The 13411-nt window shown below is 66.6% G+C and overlaps 1 protein-coding gene across 3 annotated transcripts in view; it reads left to right on the plus strand.

The window, feature by feature from the left end:
- The window catches only part of LOC140914013 (laminin subunit beta-2-like), a 48122-nt gene that overhangs the window by 339 nt on the left and 34372 nt on the right, over positions 1-13411 (plus strand). For 2 of the 3 annotated variants that reach the window (XM_073350836.1, XM_073350837.1), the window contains exons 2-13: positions 696-744; positions 3595-3758; positions 4512-4635; positions 5699-5772; positions 6369-6557; positions 7916-7979; positions 8337-8539; positions 8978-9098; positions 9547-9735; positions 10857-11036; positions 12026-12138; positions 12209-12288. In XM_073350836.1, the coding sequence (XP_073206937.1) occupies positions 714-744; positions 3595-3758; positions 4512-4635; positions 5699-5772; positions 6369-6557; positions 7916-7979; positions 8337-8539; positions 8978-9098; positions 9547-9735; positions 10857-11036; positions 12026-12138; positions 12209-12288 (1532 nt within the window). In that variant the 5' untranslated portion in view covers positions 696-713. Of the gene's footprint in view, positions 1-695; positions 745-3594; positions 3759-4511; positions 4636-5698; positions 5773-6368; positions 6558-6598; positions 7200-7915; positions 7980-8336; positions 8540-8977; positions 9099-9546; positions 9736-10856; positions 11037-12025; positions 12139-12208; positions 12289-13411 lie in introns of those variants that run through there. The other variant, XM_073350839.1, reaches the window with a different exon arrangement.

Raw genomic sequence — 13411 nt, forward strand, 5'->3', positions numbered from 1 at the left:
GTGCCAGGAAGAGAACCCAGGTGTCCTGAATCCCTGTCTCGATGCTCCGAGCTGGGCTGGCTGCTCTGCATCTCGACCCCAGGTTAGCATGGTTGCGTCCCACATGGCGCTGGCGGGGGGACACTGCCCACTGGGGCAGTTTGCCCTCACGAGAGCTGGCCCTGCCCCAGGGCACTAGCAGACAGCCTTGCCCTGGACCACATGCATCAGTTCTGAGACATGGGACCCCTCAGCCATGGGCAGCTCCAGCCTGCCCCCCGATCCCGCAACTCCCCAGAGCCGGAGGGGGGCAGCAGGGTAAAGCCAGGCAAGGTGAGGGGGGGGACCACACGTGCTGTCCTGGGGGTAGCTGAGCAGTGCCTGACTTCTGGGGCAGTCAGCCCCATGGGTGCCCTGGGTCTGCTGACCAAGGCCCAGCCCCGGCATCGGGCATTAGCAGTGCCAGGGAGCCCTGGCACCTCTCACCTGCAGGACTGGCAGGAAGGAGTCATGAGCCATGCCCTGAAACCTTCTGCATAGGGAAGAGGAAGCCCTGTCCCACCCCGCTTCCCATCGCCCCCAGTCTCTTTCCCCTCCCCCCCAACCCCTCTCCCCTTTGCACCCTGGGCCCACGGCTCACTGCAGATCTGACCTCCACCCCACGGTCCCCTCGCCCAGCCCAGTCTGACGTAACTCTCTCGCCTTGCTCTCCCCAGGCCGGACCATCGGTGCCCATGGAGCTGCTGGTCGCTCTCCTGCTGCTGGGTAAGTCCCCGCACACATTCGGCCCTGGGCATATTCTCCCCTCCCAGGGCAAGTGGGCTGCACTGTACTCAGATCCCAGGGGGTGCACACACATATTCCTGGGGCGCCCGGCGCGGGTGGGTCGGGGGCAGGGTGTCCCGAGGGCGGGCGCCCGGCGCGGGAGGGTCGGCGACAGGGTGCCCCGAGGGCGGGCGCCCGGCGCGGGAGGGTCGGGGACAGGGTGCCCTGGAGTGCCCGAGTGCTCTGGGCCTGTGCAGCGAGTGTGGGGGACGCGCTCCCCGGGACAGTCCGAGCCCTTGGCAGCATCCCCCGGGTAGAGCTCAGCCCAGCTGCGCCCGCTCCGTCCCGTGGCAAAGGGCCCCTGAGGCTGAGCCGTAAATCCCCAGACGTCCTGGCTCCGCTGAGCCCTGGGAGCGGAATTAGGGCAGCACCGGAGCACGGCTCACAGCTCCCGGGACAGGCACGGCCAGGGCTGCCCCGAGCCACCCTCCCCCAGCCCTGCGTCTGCTTCCTCTCCCCGGTGCAGAGCGCTGGGCAGGGTGGGGGCCACTGGCGGGCAGACGTGGCTGCTGGTTTGAGACGGATCAGAGGGCAATGCAAAGGGGCCTGGGCGGACACCCTGCCCCCCCTCACTGACTCCTCCCCCTGCCCCCCAACTCTCTGCCCCGGTGGTGGGGACTCCCCGGGTCAAGCCCAGGTGCGGAATGTGTGGAGTGTGTCCCTGGCCCCTCCCTGGGCACGGCCCCTCCCTGGGCACAGCCTCACTGGTTAATCATTGGCAGGGGCTGGGCAGAGTCGGGGAGGGCCAGGCTGGGGGGGCAGAGTTGGGGGGAGACAGAGTCGGGGCAGAGCAGTCCCAGGGGGGGCAGAGTCAGGAAGGACCAGGCTGGGGGGGGGCAGAGTTGGGGCAGAGCAGTCCCGGGGTAGAGCAGGCTGGAGGGGCAGAGTCAGGGCAGAGCAGTCCCCGGGGAGGGGGGGCAGGGTCGGGAAGGACCAGGCTGGGGGGGCAGAGTTGGGGCAGAGCAGGCTGGGGGGACAGAGTCAGGGCAGAGCAGTCCCGGGGCGGGGCAGAGTCAGGAAGGACTGGGCTGGGGGGGCAGAGCAGTCCTGGGGGGGGGCAGGGTCAGGAAGGACTGGGCTGGGGGGGCAGAGTTGGGGCAGAGCAGTCCCGGGGTGGGGGGCAGAGTCAGGAAGGACCAGGCTGGCGGGGGCAGAGTCGGGGCAGAGCAGTCCTGGGGGGGGGGGGCAGGGTCGGGAAGGACAAGGCTGGGGGGACAGAGTTGAGACAAAGCAGTCCGGGGGGGGGGGGCAGGGTCAGGAAGGACCAAGCTGGCGGGGGCAGAGTCGGGGCAGAGCAGTCCTGGGGGGGGGGGGGGGCAGGGTCGGGAAGGACCAGGCTGGGGGGGCAGAGTTGGGGCAGAGCAGTCCCGGGGCGGGGCAGAGTCAGGAAGGACTGGGCTGGCGGGGGCAGAGTCGGGGCAGAGCAGTCCTTGGGGGGGCGAAGGGTAGGGAAGGACCAGGCTTGGGGGGGCAGAGTCACGTGGGCCAGACAAAGGCCCTTGCTCCCCCAGTCACGGGGCTGCCGCGCGGGGGCTTTCCGGGTCGCGGTGTTTCCGTGCCGGGTCAGCGGGTCTGAGACCCAGTGCCGGGCGCGGGGGAGACCCCGGGTGGGCGGGGAGGGGTGTGCCTGGGGGTCCCGTGCAGGGGAAGGGGCATATGTGGGGGAGAGGTACCCACAGGGGGTGCGAGGGGCAGTGGTGGTGAGGGGCTGGAGGGGTCCAGCTGACGGGCTCCCTGGCAGCAGATGTTGAGGGGTTCCTGTCATGGTGGGAAATGGAAAAGTCACAGATCCCCCCCGGCCCGCCTCAGCCCGCACTGGCTCCGCGCTGCCCCCTCCCTGCCCCAAGGCCCTCACTGGATCTGCCCCCGCCCTGGGGCCTTCGGTGGATCTTCCCCGACCCTGGAGCCCTTGCTGACTCCGCTCCCTCCTGCCCCGGGGCCCTCACTGGTGGGTCCCTGGCCAGGTGTCACGGCGTCCCCGGGCGATGCTCTGGAACTGCTCCCCATGAAGCCAGGCAGGACTCTGGGGCAGTCTCCTCTCTGGGAGCAGCCTGTCTGCAGGACACACAGCTCCCCCGGCTTCCACCTTCCTGGGTCTGACCTCGGAGCATTCAGCATCCTCTGCCCCTCCCTGCGCTTCCCACAGCGAGTCCATTCAAGCGGGGCTCCTGGGGAAGCCAGGGGGTCCTGCCCCCCCAACTCCGCAGTCAGACGGGACTCTCAGCCAGCCAGTAAAACCAAGGTTATTAGACGACAGGAACATGGTCTAACACAGAGCTTGTAGGTGCAGAGAACCGGACCCCTCAGCTGGGTCCATTCTGGGGGGCAGTGAGCCAGACAACCCCGTCTGCCCTTCACTCCATGTCCCAGCCAGCCGCAAACTGAAACTCCCTCCAGCCCCTCCTCCTCTGGGCTTTGTCCCTTTCCTGGGCCAGGAGGTCACCGGATTCCTTTGTTCTCCAACCCTTCAGCTCTCACCTTGCAGGGGGGAAGGGCCCAGGCCATCAGTGTCCAGGAAACAGGGTGTCGGCCATTCTCTGTGTCCAGACCCCTGCACACACCTGCCCTCTAGGGCTCTGCAGTGATCATACACCCTTACCCCACCCCCTAGATACTTAGGAACTGCATAGGGGAAACTGAGGCACCCCCCCACACTATTCAGAGGAAACATTAAGAACAGTCCCACTTCGTCACACCAGGTTTCCTCTTGGGGCCAGCGCAGCAGAGTCCCTGGGTGCCAGGACGCCACATGCCCCCTCTCAGCCGGGCCCTCCCTTTGCCTCTCTCCAGTCCAGGTGCCCGGTGCGGCGAGCCAGGAAGAGCCAGGCTGCTCCGTGGGGAGTTGCCACCCGGCCACTGGGAACCTGCTTGTGGGGCGGGCCCAGAACCTGAGCGCCACGTCCACCTGTGGACTGCAGGGGCCCCAGGAGTACTGCATCGTCAGCCACCTGCAGGTACCCGGCCAGCCCCCAAAGGCTGCTCGGTGCAGAGCCCCCAGCCCGCCGGGTGCTGTGTGGCTCCCGGCCCAACACGCTCTCTGCGTGCGGTGTGAACAGCTGCCCCCGCCACCCCCCCATGCGGCCACGCGCTCCCCGTCAGCACTGCCTGGGCACACAGGGGGAGGCCCCTCTGCCCACAGCCCCCACTGGCTGGAGCCAGGCCCCTCCCATCCAGGGCAACCAGGGGAGCCTGGCCCTAAGCCCTGCGCTCTCACCGGCACCCGCCGGCCGGTCCTCAGGACTCTGGTGAGCCTGGCCAAGGGAGACGCGGGACTCAGTCCCCTGTGCCCAGCCCCAAACACTCAGCCCCAGCCGGGCTGGCAGAGCCTGCGGGCAAGCCAAGGTCAGCACGTGTGTGTGAGAGTCCGTCTGTCCGCCTGGATCTGTGTGTGTGTGAGAGTCCGTCTGTCCGGCTCTGCACGTGCGTGTGAGTCCGTCTGTCCGCCTGGATCCGTGTGTGTGTGAGAGTCCGTCTGTCCGCCTGGATTGGTGATTGTGTCCGTCCATCCGTCTGTGCACGTGGGTACTGTGCATGTCTGGATGGGTATGTCCGGGGGTGAGTCTATCTGTCTGTCCCAGGGCTGAAGAGACTGGGTCTGTCGCAGGTGGGGAGCAGAGGCAGCTCCAGTGCCCCGGTCTGTCCGTCTGTCCCTGCTGGGGGGGCTGCTGGGGGGCAGGGACACCACTGGGACACTCTCTGTGCTGCAGGACTCGGAGAAATGCTTCTCCTGCGACTCCCGGTCCCCGTCTCTGCGCACCAGCCACCGCATCCAGAACGTGGTGTACCTCGGCGGCCAGGACGGCCACACGACCTGGTGGCAGTCGGAGAATGGTGAGGGGCCCCCTGCGGTCGGGTGGAGCCCAGACTAGTGGGGAGGGGAAGGGAGGGGTCATGGCCCCCCCCTTGGCCTGCGCTGCCCCGGACCGCAGGAGTCACAGGGGACCCTCAGGGCAGCCTGGGCTGCAGGCCCGGGCCCGGGGACTGTTCCTCGGGAAACCCCAGCGCCAGGACCTCCAGGCTGGGTGAGCGGCGCCCGCAGCCACCGCACCTGCCTCTGCTGGGCCCACGGCTGGAGAAGTGAGGGCGGCAAAGGGGCTGGTGCCGGCAGCTGGTGGAGCATTGGGGGTGACCCCGTCCTGTCCCGCCTCCCCGGGGGGGCTGGTGCATGGGGGTGACCCAGTCCCATCTCCCCGGGGGGGCTGGTGCATGGGGGTGACCCAGTCCCATCTCCCCGGGGGGGCTGGTGCCTGGGGGTGACCCCATCCTTTCCCGTCTCCCTGGGGTGGTGGTGCAGGGGGATGTGTCACGGCCTGAGGGGGAGTCAGGGCCCGGCACCCCCACTTCCTGCCATTCACCGTGACTCTCGGCTGGCCAGTAGAAGAGCAGGTTTATTAGAGACGACAGGAACACAGTCCAGACCAGAGCTTGTGGGCACAAACAGGACCCCTTAGTCAGGCCCTTCTGGGGGATAGAGAGATTAGACCCCAGCCATAGGGCTCCCTCCTCTTCCCCAGCCAACTCACCAAAACTGAACCCCCTCCAGCCGACTCCCCCAGCCTCCCCCCGGCTCCTCCTCCAGCCTTTGTCCAGCTACCCAGGCAGAAGGTATCACCTGGCCCCGGCCCCCTGTCCCAGCTCAGGTTACAGGCTCAGGTATCCTCCCTCAAGGGAAGTCTCCCCTTCCCAATGAAACTCCCTGGCAACATCCCCAGGTCAAATCTGCCCCACTCCCTGCTGCATCACCTGTCCCGTCTCCCCGGGAGGGGCTGGTGCCTGGGGGCGACCCCGTCCCGTCCCATCTTCCCAGGGGGGCTGGTGCCTGGGGTCGACCCCGTCCTGTCCCATCTTCCCAGGGGGGCTGGTGCCTGGGGGTGATCCTGTCCCATCTCCGCAGGCGTGGAGCACGTAAGCATCCGCCTGGATCTCGAGGCCAAGTTCCACTTCACCCATCTCATTATGAAATTTAAGGTAACTGGGCCCAGGGCTGGGGGTGGGGACAGCAGGGCCAACCCTGCCCAGGAGCAGCCATCCCACTGGGCCCAGGCCTGGCTCTGCAGGGCTGGGCAGCTATGCTGGGGGACACCCAGCTCCCCTCCCCCACGACACCCCGCCCCGGGGCATGCTGGGGGACACCCAGCTCCCCTCCCCCACGACACCCTGCCCCGGGGCATGCTGGGGGCACATGCAGATCCCCTCCCCCAAGACACCCCGCCCAGGGGCATGCTGGGGGCGCACCCAGCTCCCCTCCCCCACGACACCCCGCCCCGGGGCATGCTGGGGGGCACCCAGCTCCCCTCCCCCACGACACCCCGCCCCGGGGCATGCTGGGGGGCACCCAGCTCCCCTCCCCCACGACACCCCGCCCAGGGGCATGCTGGGGGACACCCAGCTCCCCTCCCCCACGACACCCCGCCCAGGGGCATGCTGGGGGACACCCAGCTCCCCTCCCCCACGACACCCTGCCCCGGGGCATGCTGGGGGCGCACCCAGCTCCCCTCCCCCACGACACCCTGCCCCGGGGCATGCTGGGGGCGCACCCATCTCCCCCATGTCTCTCCCCACAGACCTTCCGCCCGGCGGCCATGCTGATCGAGCGCTCGGCAGATTTCGGCCGCACCTGGAAGGTTTATCGCTACTTCGCCTACAACTGCTCCCAGCTGTTCCCGGCCGTGGCTGTGCAGGCTTCGGGCCGTGTGGACGAGGTGTTGTGTGAGCAGCGCTACTCCGAGATTGAGCCCTCCAGCCACGGCGAGGTGGGGAAGCTGGGGCAGGCAGGGGCTGTGGGGTCTCACGCTGCCCCTTGCCTGTCACCCTGGGCACGGGGGCTGGGGCAGGGCCCATGGGAAGGACCTGGGGACAAACTCTGCCCCTCATTTGTTGCCCTGGGGAATGGGGATGTTGGGGCAGGCCAGGGCAGAGGGGTCTCTGGGGTCACACGCTGCCTGTAACGATGCTGCCCGTGGGAGCCAGCTGAGGTCACTCAGTCGGGGTGAACTGCAGACAGAGCGGGGCAGACAAACCCCGAATGCCGGTGGATATGCCACTCCTTAGAGTTACCAAACCAGCCTCCGTATCACCTCCCTGGGTACTCAGACGTCCACACAACGCAGTGCCCGCCCCAGGCCTCCCTCCGGACACACGTCAGATACGATGATGATTACTGAAGATCTTCTCTCATCATATAAGAGAGCAGGTTCCCCCAATCCCAAAGGATCAGGCCCCAGACCCAGGTCCAATGATAACTTAGATCTTACCCCAAATACGCACTGATAGCCAATTCTTGTTAATTAAACTACAGTTTATTCAAAAAGAAAAGGGAGAGAGAGTTGGTAGAAAGATCAGTCTACAGACCGACCTGAGTTCAGTTCTTGAGGTCACGATACCGAGCAGAGATGGTGAGTCTGTAGTGGCCAAACGTCCTTTTAGAAACAGCCCAGAGGTTACAGTCCAATGTCCATGTTCAGGGTGACTCCAGTCAGTGACTGGGGATCTCAATCCTTATGGCTCAGGGTTTCCCCTTCTTGAAACCCAAAGCCGATCTGAGATGAAGGAGGATCGTGTCCCAGGGCTTTTATACATTTCCAGCAGCCTCTTGGCCTGAGAAGACAATAGGCTCAACCTTCCTTCTCCCAAACATCCTGGCAATTAGCCCAGGGTAATTTATCATTAAACGGTTCAGATACAGGTTACCCCAACCTTCCCGGAGACAGAGAGACAACAACACTGTTGCCCTCCAGTGTCTTCCTAGATCTTCACACTCCTGTTTTGATCTTTGAATCAAAGCCATGGCAATAGACAAGACTCGTTTGCTGACATCACAAGCCCTGAGCCAGCATCTCCCCTTCTCTCTCTAGCAGTGCGGGCTGCAGTTCACAGCTCTCCTCCTTTCCATCTCTTCCTAAGCAGTCTCTAAAGTTGGGCCCTGGGTCAGGTCAGTCTGGGAGGTCATTAACTCTTTCTGGCCCTGTGTCACCTGTCAATGAGATATGATATCACACTCCTAAGGTCACCCTGCCCCTCACCTGTCACCCTGCGGCATGTTCGGGGGCTGGGGGTGGGCTGGGGCTGGGGGAGCTCTGGGGTCTCATGCTGCCCCTCGCCTGTCGTCCAGGTGATTTTCAAGGTCCTGGACCCGTCCATCCCAGTGGAGGATCCGTACAGCCCAGCCATCCAGGGTAGGAGCACGAGGCGGGGGGATCAGCCGGGAGGACGGGCCTTGATCCCTGCCGTAGAGCTTGCAGTCCTGGGGCGCCAGGCTCGGAGCTGCGGGCGGCGCCGTGGGGCGCCGGGCTCAGAGCTGCAAGCGGCGCCGTGGGCAGGGACATGCCCATGGCAGGGAAGGCATAGGCAGGCCAGGGGGGTTTGCGGATGGGGTAATGCAGGAGTGGTGACTGGGGACTGTATGCGGAGGCCGAGGAGAGTGGGAGGCATCAGGGCTGTGGGGTGCTGGGGCTGGGAGATTGGGGGCCTGGGGGGATTGGGGGCAGCAGGGCCAGGAGGTGGGGCCAGTGCTGAGCTCCCCCTGCCCCCAGATCTGCTGCGCGTCACCAACCTGCGGGTGAACCTGACCAAGCTGCACACGCTGGGCGACAACCTGCTGGACTCGCGGCGGGAGATCCAGGAGAAGTATTACTATGCCCTCTACGAGCTGGTGCTGCGTGGGAGCTGCTTCTGCTACGGCCACGCCTCCGAGTGCGCGCCCACTCCCGGCGTGCCAGGGGGCGTGGAGGGCATGGTAAGGGGGCGGAGCCCCATGGCGGGTCGGGGGAGCGGAGGGCATGACAAGGGGCCAGAGCCCCATCCCACAGGGAGTGGGGTGGGGAGGGCGCAGTAAGGGGGCAGAGCCCACCCCAAGACCTGTCACAAGGCAGCCAGGCCCAGCCAAGCGGGGAGCAGTGGTGGCTGCTGTGCCCTTGATTCCCGGGGCAGCAGGCGGGTGGCAGGGGGTGTGGGGCAGCCCCAGGGGTCCCTGTGCCCCAGCCTTTCCTCCTGCCCCAGTGCAGACAAGACCCACTCAGGCCTGGCGTCTGGCCTGCTGTCTGCGGCAGGGCCTGCTAATGGCAGCTGAGGGCCCTGGGCTCGTCCGCTGGCCCTGCAGAGCCCGGCGCGAGGGGACTGAGGCCAGGGCCGTGGGCCACAGCTGACCTGGGCGCCGTCCCCGCCTCTCTCCCAGATTCACGGCCGTTGCGTGTGCAAACACCACACCACGGGCCTGAACTGCGAGCGGTGCCAGGACTTCTACCAGGACCTGCCCTGGCGCCCTGCCGGGGGCACCGACCCACACGCCTGCCAAGGTGAGAGAGCAGCCGGCCCCCCGGTTCCCCGCCGCTGTGCCCCCCTCCCAGCCGCTTCCCCACAACCGTACCCCCCCACTTCCCCATGGCTGTGTCCCCCCCGGTATCCCACAGCTGTGCGCCCCCCACTTCCCCGTGGCTGTTCCCCCCCGGTATCCCACAGCTGTGCCCCCCCCACTTCCCCATGGCCGTGCCCCCCCACACTTCCCCATGGCTGTTCCCCCCCCGGTATCCCACAGCTGTGCCCCCCCCACTTCCCCATGGCCGTGCCCCCCCCACACTTCCCCATGGCTGTTCCCCCCCTGGTATCCCACAGCCGTGCCCCCCCTGCTTCCCCGTGGCTGTTCCCCCCACCTGCTTGTGCGCCTAGTGCAGTGGGTGTGCTGGGGGGCAGTGCCCTGGGTGCGGGTGTGCCCGGGCCGTCGTTCATGGACCCATCTGTCGGCAGGGTGTGACTGTAACCAGCACTCACGCCGGTGCCACTTCGACATGGCCGTGTACCTGGCCACGGGCAATGCCAGCGGGGGCGTCTGTGACGACTGTCAGCACAACACCATGGGCCGCAGCTGCCAGCTCTGCAAACCCTTCTACTACCACAGCCCGCTGGCCGACATCCGGGCCAGCACCGCCTGCGTCCGTGAGTGCCCTGCCGGGCGGGCCCGGGCAGCCTCCAGCGGGCGGGGGCCACCCCCTGGGGTTCTCGGCGCTTTGCTCCCCTTCCTCTGAAGCTAGAGCTGGGGCCGGCTGGGTGCCCGCAGTGCAGAGGGGGCATCCTCTCTCTCAGGGTTACCGGCCCGTGCCCAGCCCTGGGTCTCCAGGGGCTCGCCAGGCCCCCGCTAGTCAGATGCTGTCCCCGGGTCTGCTCCCAGCCCATATGGGCCCCCGATGCCATCCCTGTGCCCTCCCCAGGCGTGAGGGAAGGCCAGGGCACTGCACGGCTCCTGGGTTCCCCAGGGCCCAGAGATCGGAGCAGGCTGGGTTCACCTCTGTGCGTAGCGAGGCTGGCCGCTCCCCGCCTTCGAGAGCGGGCTGTAGCCCCTGTGACCCTCCGGGAGCTCTGCCCAGCCAGGCCACGGAGCGAGCCCCCGCTTGGACTGTCCCCCTGTGGCGCGGCAGCTGGTAACGGGTTCCGGTCCTGGATCAGCGGAGACCAGCCTGGCCAGCCCATCTTGGCCTCCTTCCTCGTCTCTCCCGAGTCTCAATGCCAGGGGCTCCCCTGGGTCTTCTCACACTCGCCTGGCACGGCCCCCTCCTTCTCCAGCTGTAGCCTCATGGGCTCCCCTCTCACGAGGACATGCGGGGTCCTTGGGGTTCCCATTGTCTGTTAGGTCCCCCATGCCCTCGCTGCCCCGTGTCTCTCCCCAGCCTGCTGCGTGGCCCACGCCTCGTGGCGCTCAGTGCGGCAGGGCAACGCCTAGGGAAACTGAGGCGCATATCACCCACGTCCCCGCGTTGGTCACGGCCCCGGGATGCGGCCAGGGAGCACGTGAGCCCTTTGGCTGCAGTGCTGTGGGGGGGGCTCACGCCAAGCCCCAGCCCCTTTGCTGGCAGTCGCACTCCCTGGCCTGGGCATGTGCCCAGGGCTTTGGCTGCGCTGAGACACTCGGCTGCCCTCTCCCTGCCCGGCATTGGCGATCCCATCTGCCCTGGCAGTGCCACCTGCTTTGGGGCCACTGCGGTGCCAGGCCCTGGCGTCCAGGCTGGGCGCTGAGCTGGTTCCTGGCGTGCGACTCCTGCTCTCTTCCCCTTTGCTGGCAGCCTGTGACTGTGACCCAGTGGGCTCCCTGGACGGCGGGGTGTGTGACAGCCACACGGACGTGGCGCTGGGCATGATCGCCGGGCAGTGCCGCTGCAAGGAACACGTCCAGGGCGTGCGCTGCGACCGCTGCAAGGAGGCCTTCTACGGGCTGAGCCGCACCAACCCACAGGGCTGCCAGTGTGAGTGTGGGCACGGCCTTGGCACCGCTCGGAGCGAAGCCAGGCAGGGCTCTGGGACAGTGTCTCCCCTCAGGGCCATGCTCACCAGGCCAAGGAGCCTGCTTGGCTTTGGCACTTCCTGGGTCCGACCTCGGAGCGTTCAGCCCCTTGGTCACCCCGTTCGCTCCCTGCAGTGAGTCCCCCTGGGGAGCCTCACCCCCCCAAAGCGCCCTGCCCCCCACTCTGCAGCCAGCTGTGTCTCCCACCAGCGTGTGACAGAGCCGTCGGGAGCTCAGCGTAGAACAGAGCTTGTCAGCCCAGGGAGCAGGCACCTGCAGAAAACCAGCTTGGGGGGACCCGGGGCCTGGTTCCCCCGGACTCCCCCTGAGTCCCAAACAGGAGACCAGGGAGCTGGAGCAACGTGTACGGGGTCGGGGCTGGGGAGGGGCTGAGCCATGGAACCAAACTACAAACCCTGGATATGATGGAGACCATGTCACGCCAGGGGAGGCTGCAGCCCCCCAGTCCCCCTAGTTCCAGCCCCTATGCAGGGGATTGAGGCCTCCCTCACGCCTGTTGCCCCTGCTTGTTCCTTTGTCCCTTTCCCGGGCCAGCAGGTCACCCCGGCTGCACCAACACTTCCGGCTGATCCTTGCAGAGGAGGGGGCCAGGCTACAGAGTGTTGGCTGTTCTCTGGAGACTGTCACAGCCACACCTGCCCTCTGGAGGTTGCTGCAGACATCACCCCCCATTGTTCCACCACCCAGATACCTGAGTAACACATAGGGGAAACTGAGGCACACACCGAGCATTCAGAGAAGACAGTAAGACCATGCCCACTTCATCACAGCCACCCAGCCGGGCTGTGCTGCAGGGCCCCGGGGGACATGGCTCCTCGGTGCAGCCGCCAGTGGCAGGGCCCCGCATGCTGCGTGGGACAACCTCATGGGTACCGGGCAGGATCCTGGGGGCACGGGCCCCACTGGGTAAGCTGCTGTGTCTCTGCCCAGCCTGCAGGTGCGACCCTCGGGGCATCCTCACGGGCAGCCCCCCCTGTGACCACGTCAGTGGAGACTGCTACTGCAAGCGTTTTGTGAGCGGCCGGTACTGCAGCCAGTGCCTGGTGAGTGCCCCTGCCCCCTGCCTGGCCCCGGCCGGACCCCAGGCGGTGCCTAACCCTGCTCTCCCCACAGCCCGAGTTCTGGGGCCTGAGCACCGACGTGGCCGGCTGCCGGCCCTGCGCCTGCGACTTCGGGGGCGCCTACAGCAACAGGTAGGCATGTGCCACGCAGGGGAAGGGCACGGGGCAGCACCACACGTCGGAGGGGGGTACGACCTACGACAGTATTTGGGGCAGTCTCCCGGAGAACCCTGCAGGGTACCAGACCCCCCAGGGGTCTCACACTTCCTCCGGGGGAAGCCACATGGCTTCACCGCTGGGGGGAGGGACATGATGAGCAGCGCCACAGCTGGGGAGAGGGGGTACAGGGTGTCCCGGGGTCCCCGGGTGATGCTCTGGAACTGCTCCCCATGAAGCCAGGCAGGACTCTGGGGAAGTCTCCTCTCTGGGAGCAGCCTGTCTGCAGGACACACAGCTCACCCGGCTTCCCCCTTCCTGGGTCTGACCTCGGAGCATTCAGCCTCCTCTGCCCCTCCGTGCGCTTCCCACAGCGAGTCCGCTCAGGCGGGGTCCTGGGGAAGCCAGAGGGTCCTGCCCCCCAACTTCGCAGTCAGACGGGACTCTCCGCCAGCCAGTAAAACAGAGGTTTATTAGACGACAGGAACATGGTCTAACACAGAGCTTGTAGGTGCAGAGAACAGGACCCCTCAGTCACGTCTGTCTTGGGGGGCAGGGAGCCAGAGCCCCCTCTGGCCTCCCTCCATTTCCCCAGCCAGCTCCAAACTGAAACTCTCCCATCCCTCCTCTGGCCTTTGTCTCTTTCCCGGGCCAGGAGGCCACCTGATCTCTTTGTTCTCCAGTCGGCCCCTTTGCAGAGGAGGGGCCCAGGCCATCAGTCGCCAGGGGACAGGGTGTCGGCCATTCTCTGTGCAGACACCATCACGCTGGCCCTCTAGGGCTCTGCCACAATCACACCCCCTTATCCCCCCACCTAGAGACTTAAGAAATGCCATGGGGAAACTGAGGCACTCACACAGTAGTCAGAAAAAACATTAAGAACGTTCCCACTTTGTCACACATGGGGCGATATCACGGCCGTGGGGCAGGGTCATGGGGCAGTGGTGGCACCGTGGCTCAGGGGTGCCGGGTGTCAGGCACTGCCAGGCCCCAGACTCTCAGCCCTGCACCGCCCCTGGGAGGAATCCCTCAGTGCGACAGCCCTTCTCAGAGGCTCCCCGCCTCCTGGAGCCACCAGGAGTCTGGCTTTGCCCCTGGG

The sequence above is a fragment of the Lepidochelys kempii genome, chromosome 7, assembly GCF_965140265.1.
Source record: "Lepidochelys kempii isolate rLepKem1 chromosome 7, rLepKem1.hap2, whole genome shotgun sequence".
Classification (NCBI taxonomy): Eukaryota; Metazoa; Chordata; order Testudines; family Cheloniidae; genus Lepidochelys; species Lepidochelys kempii.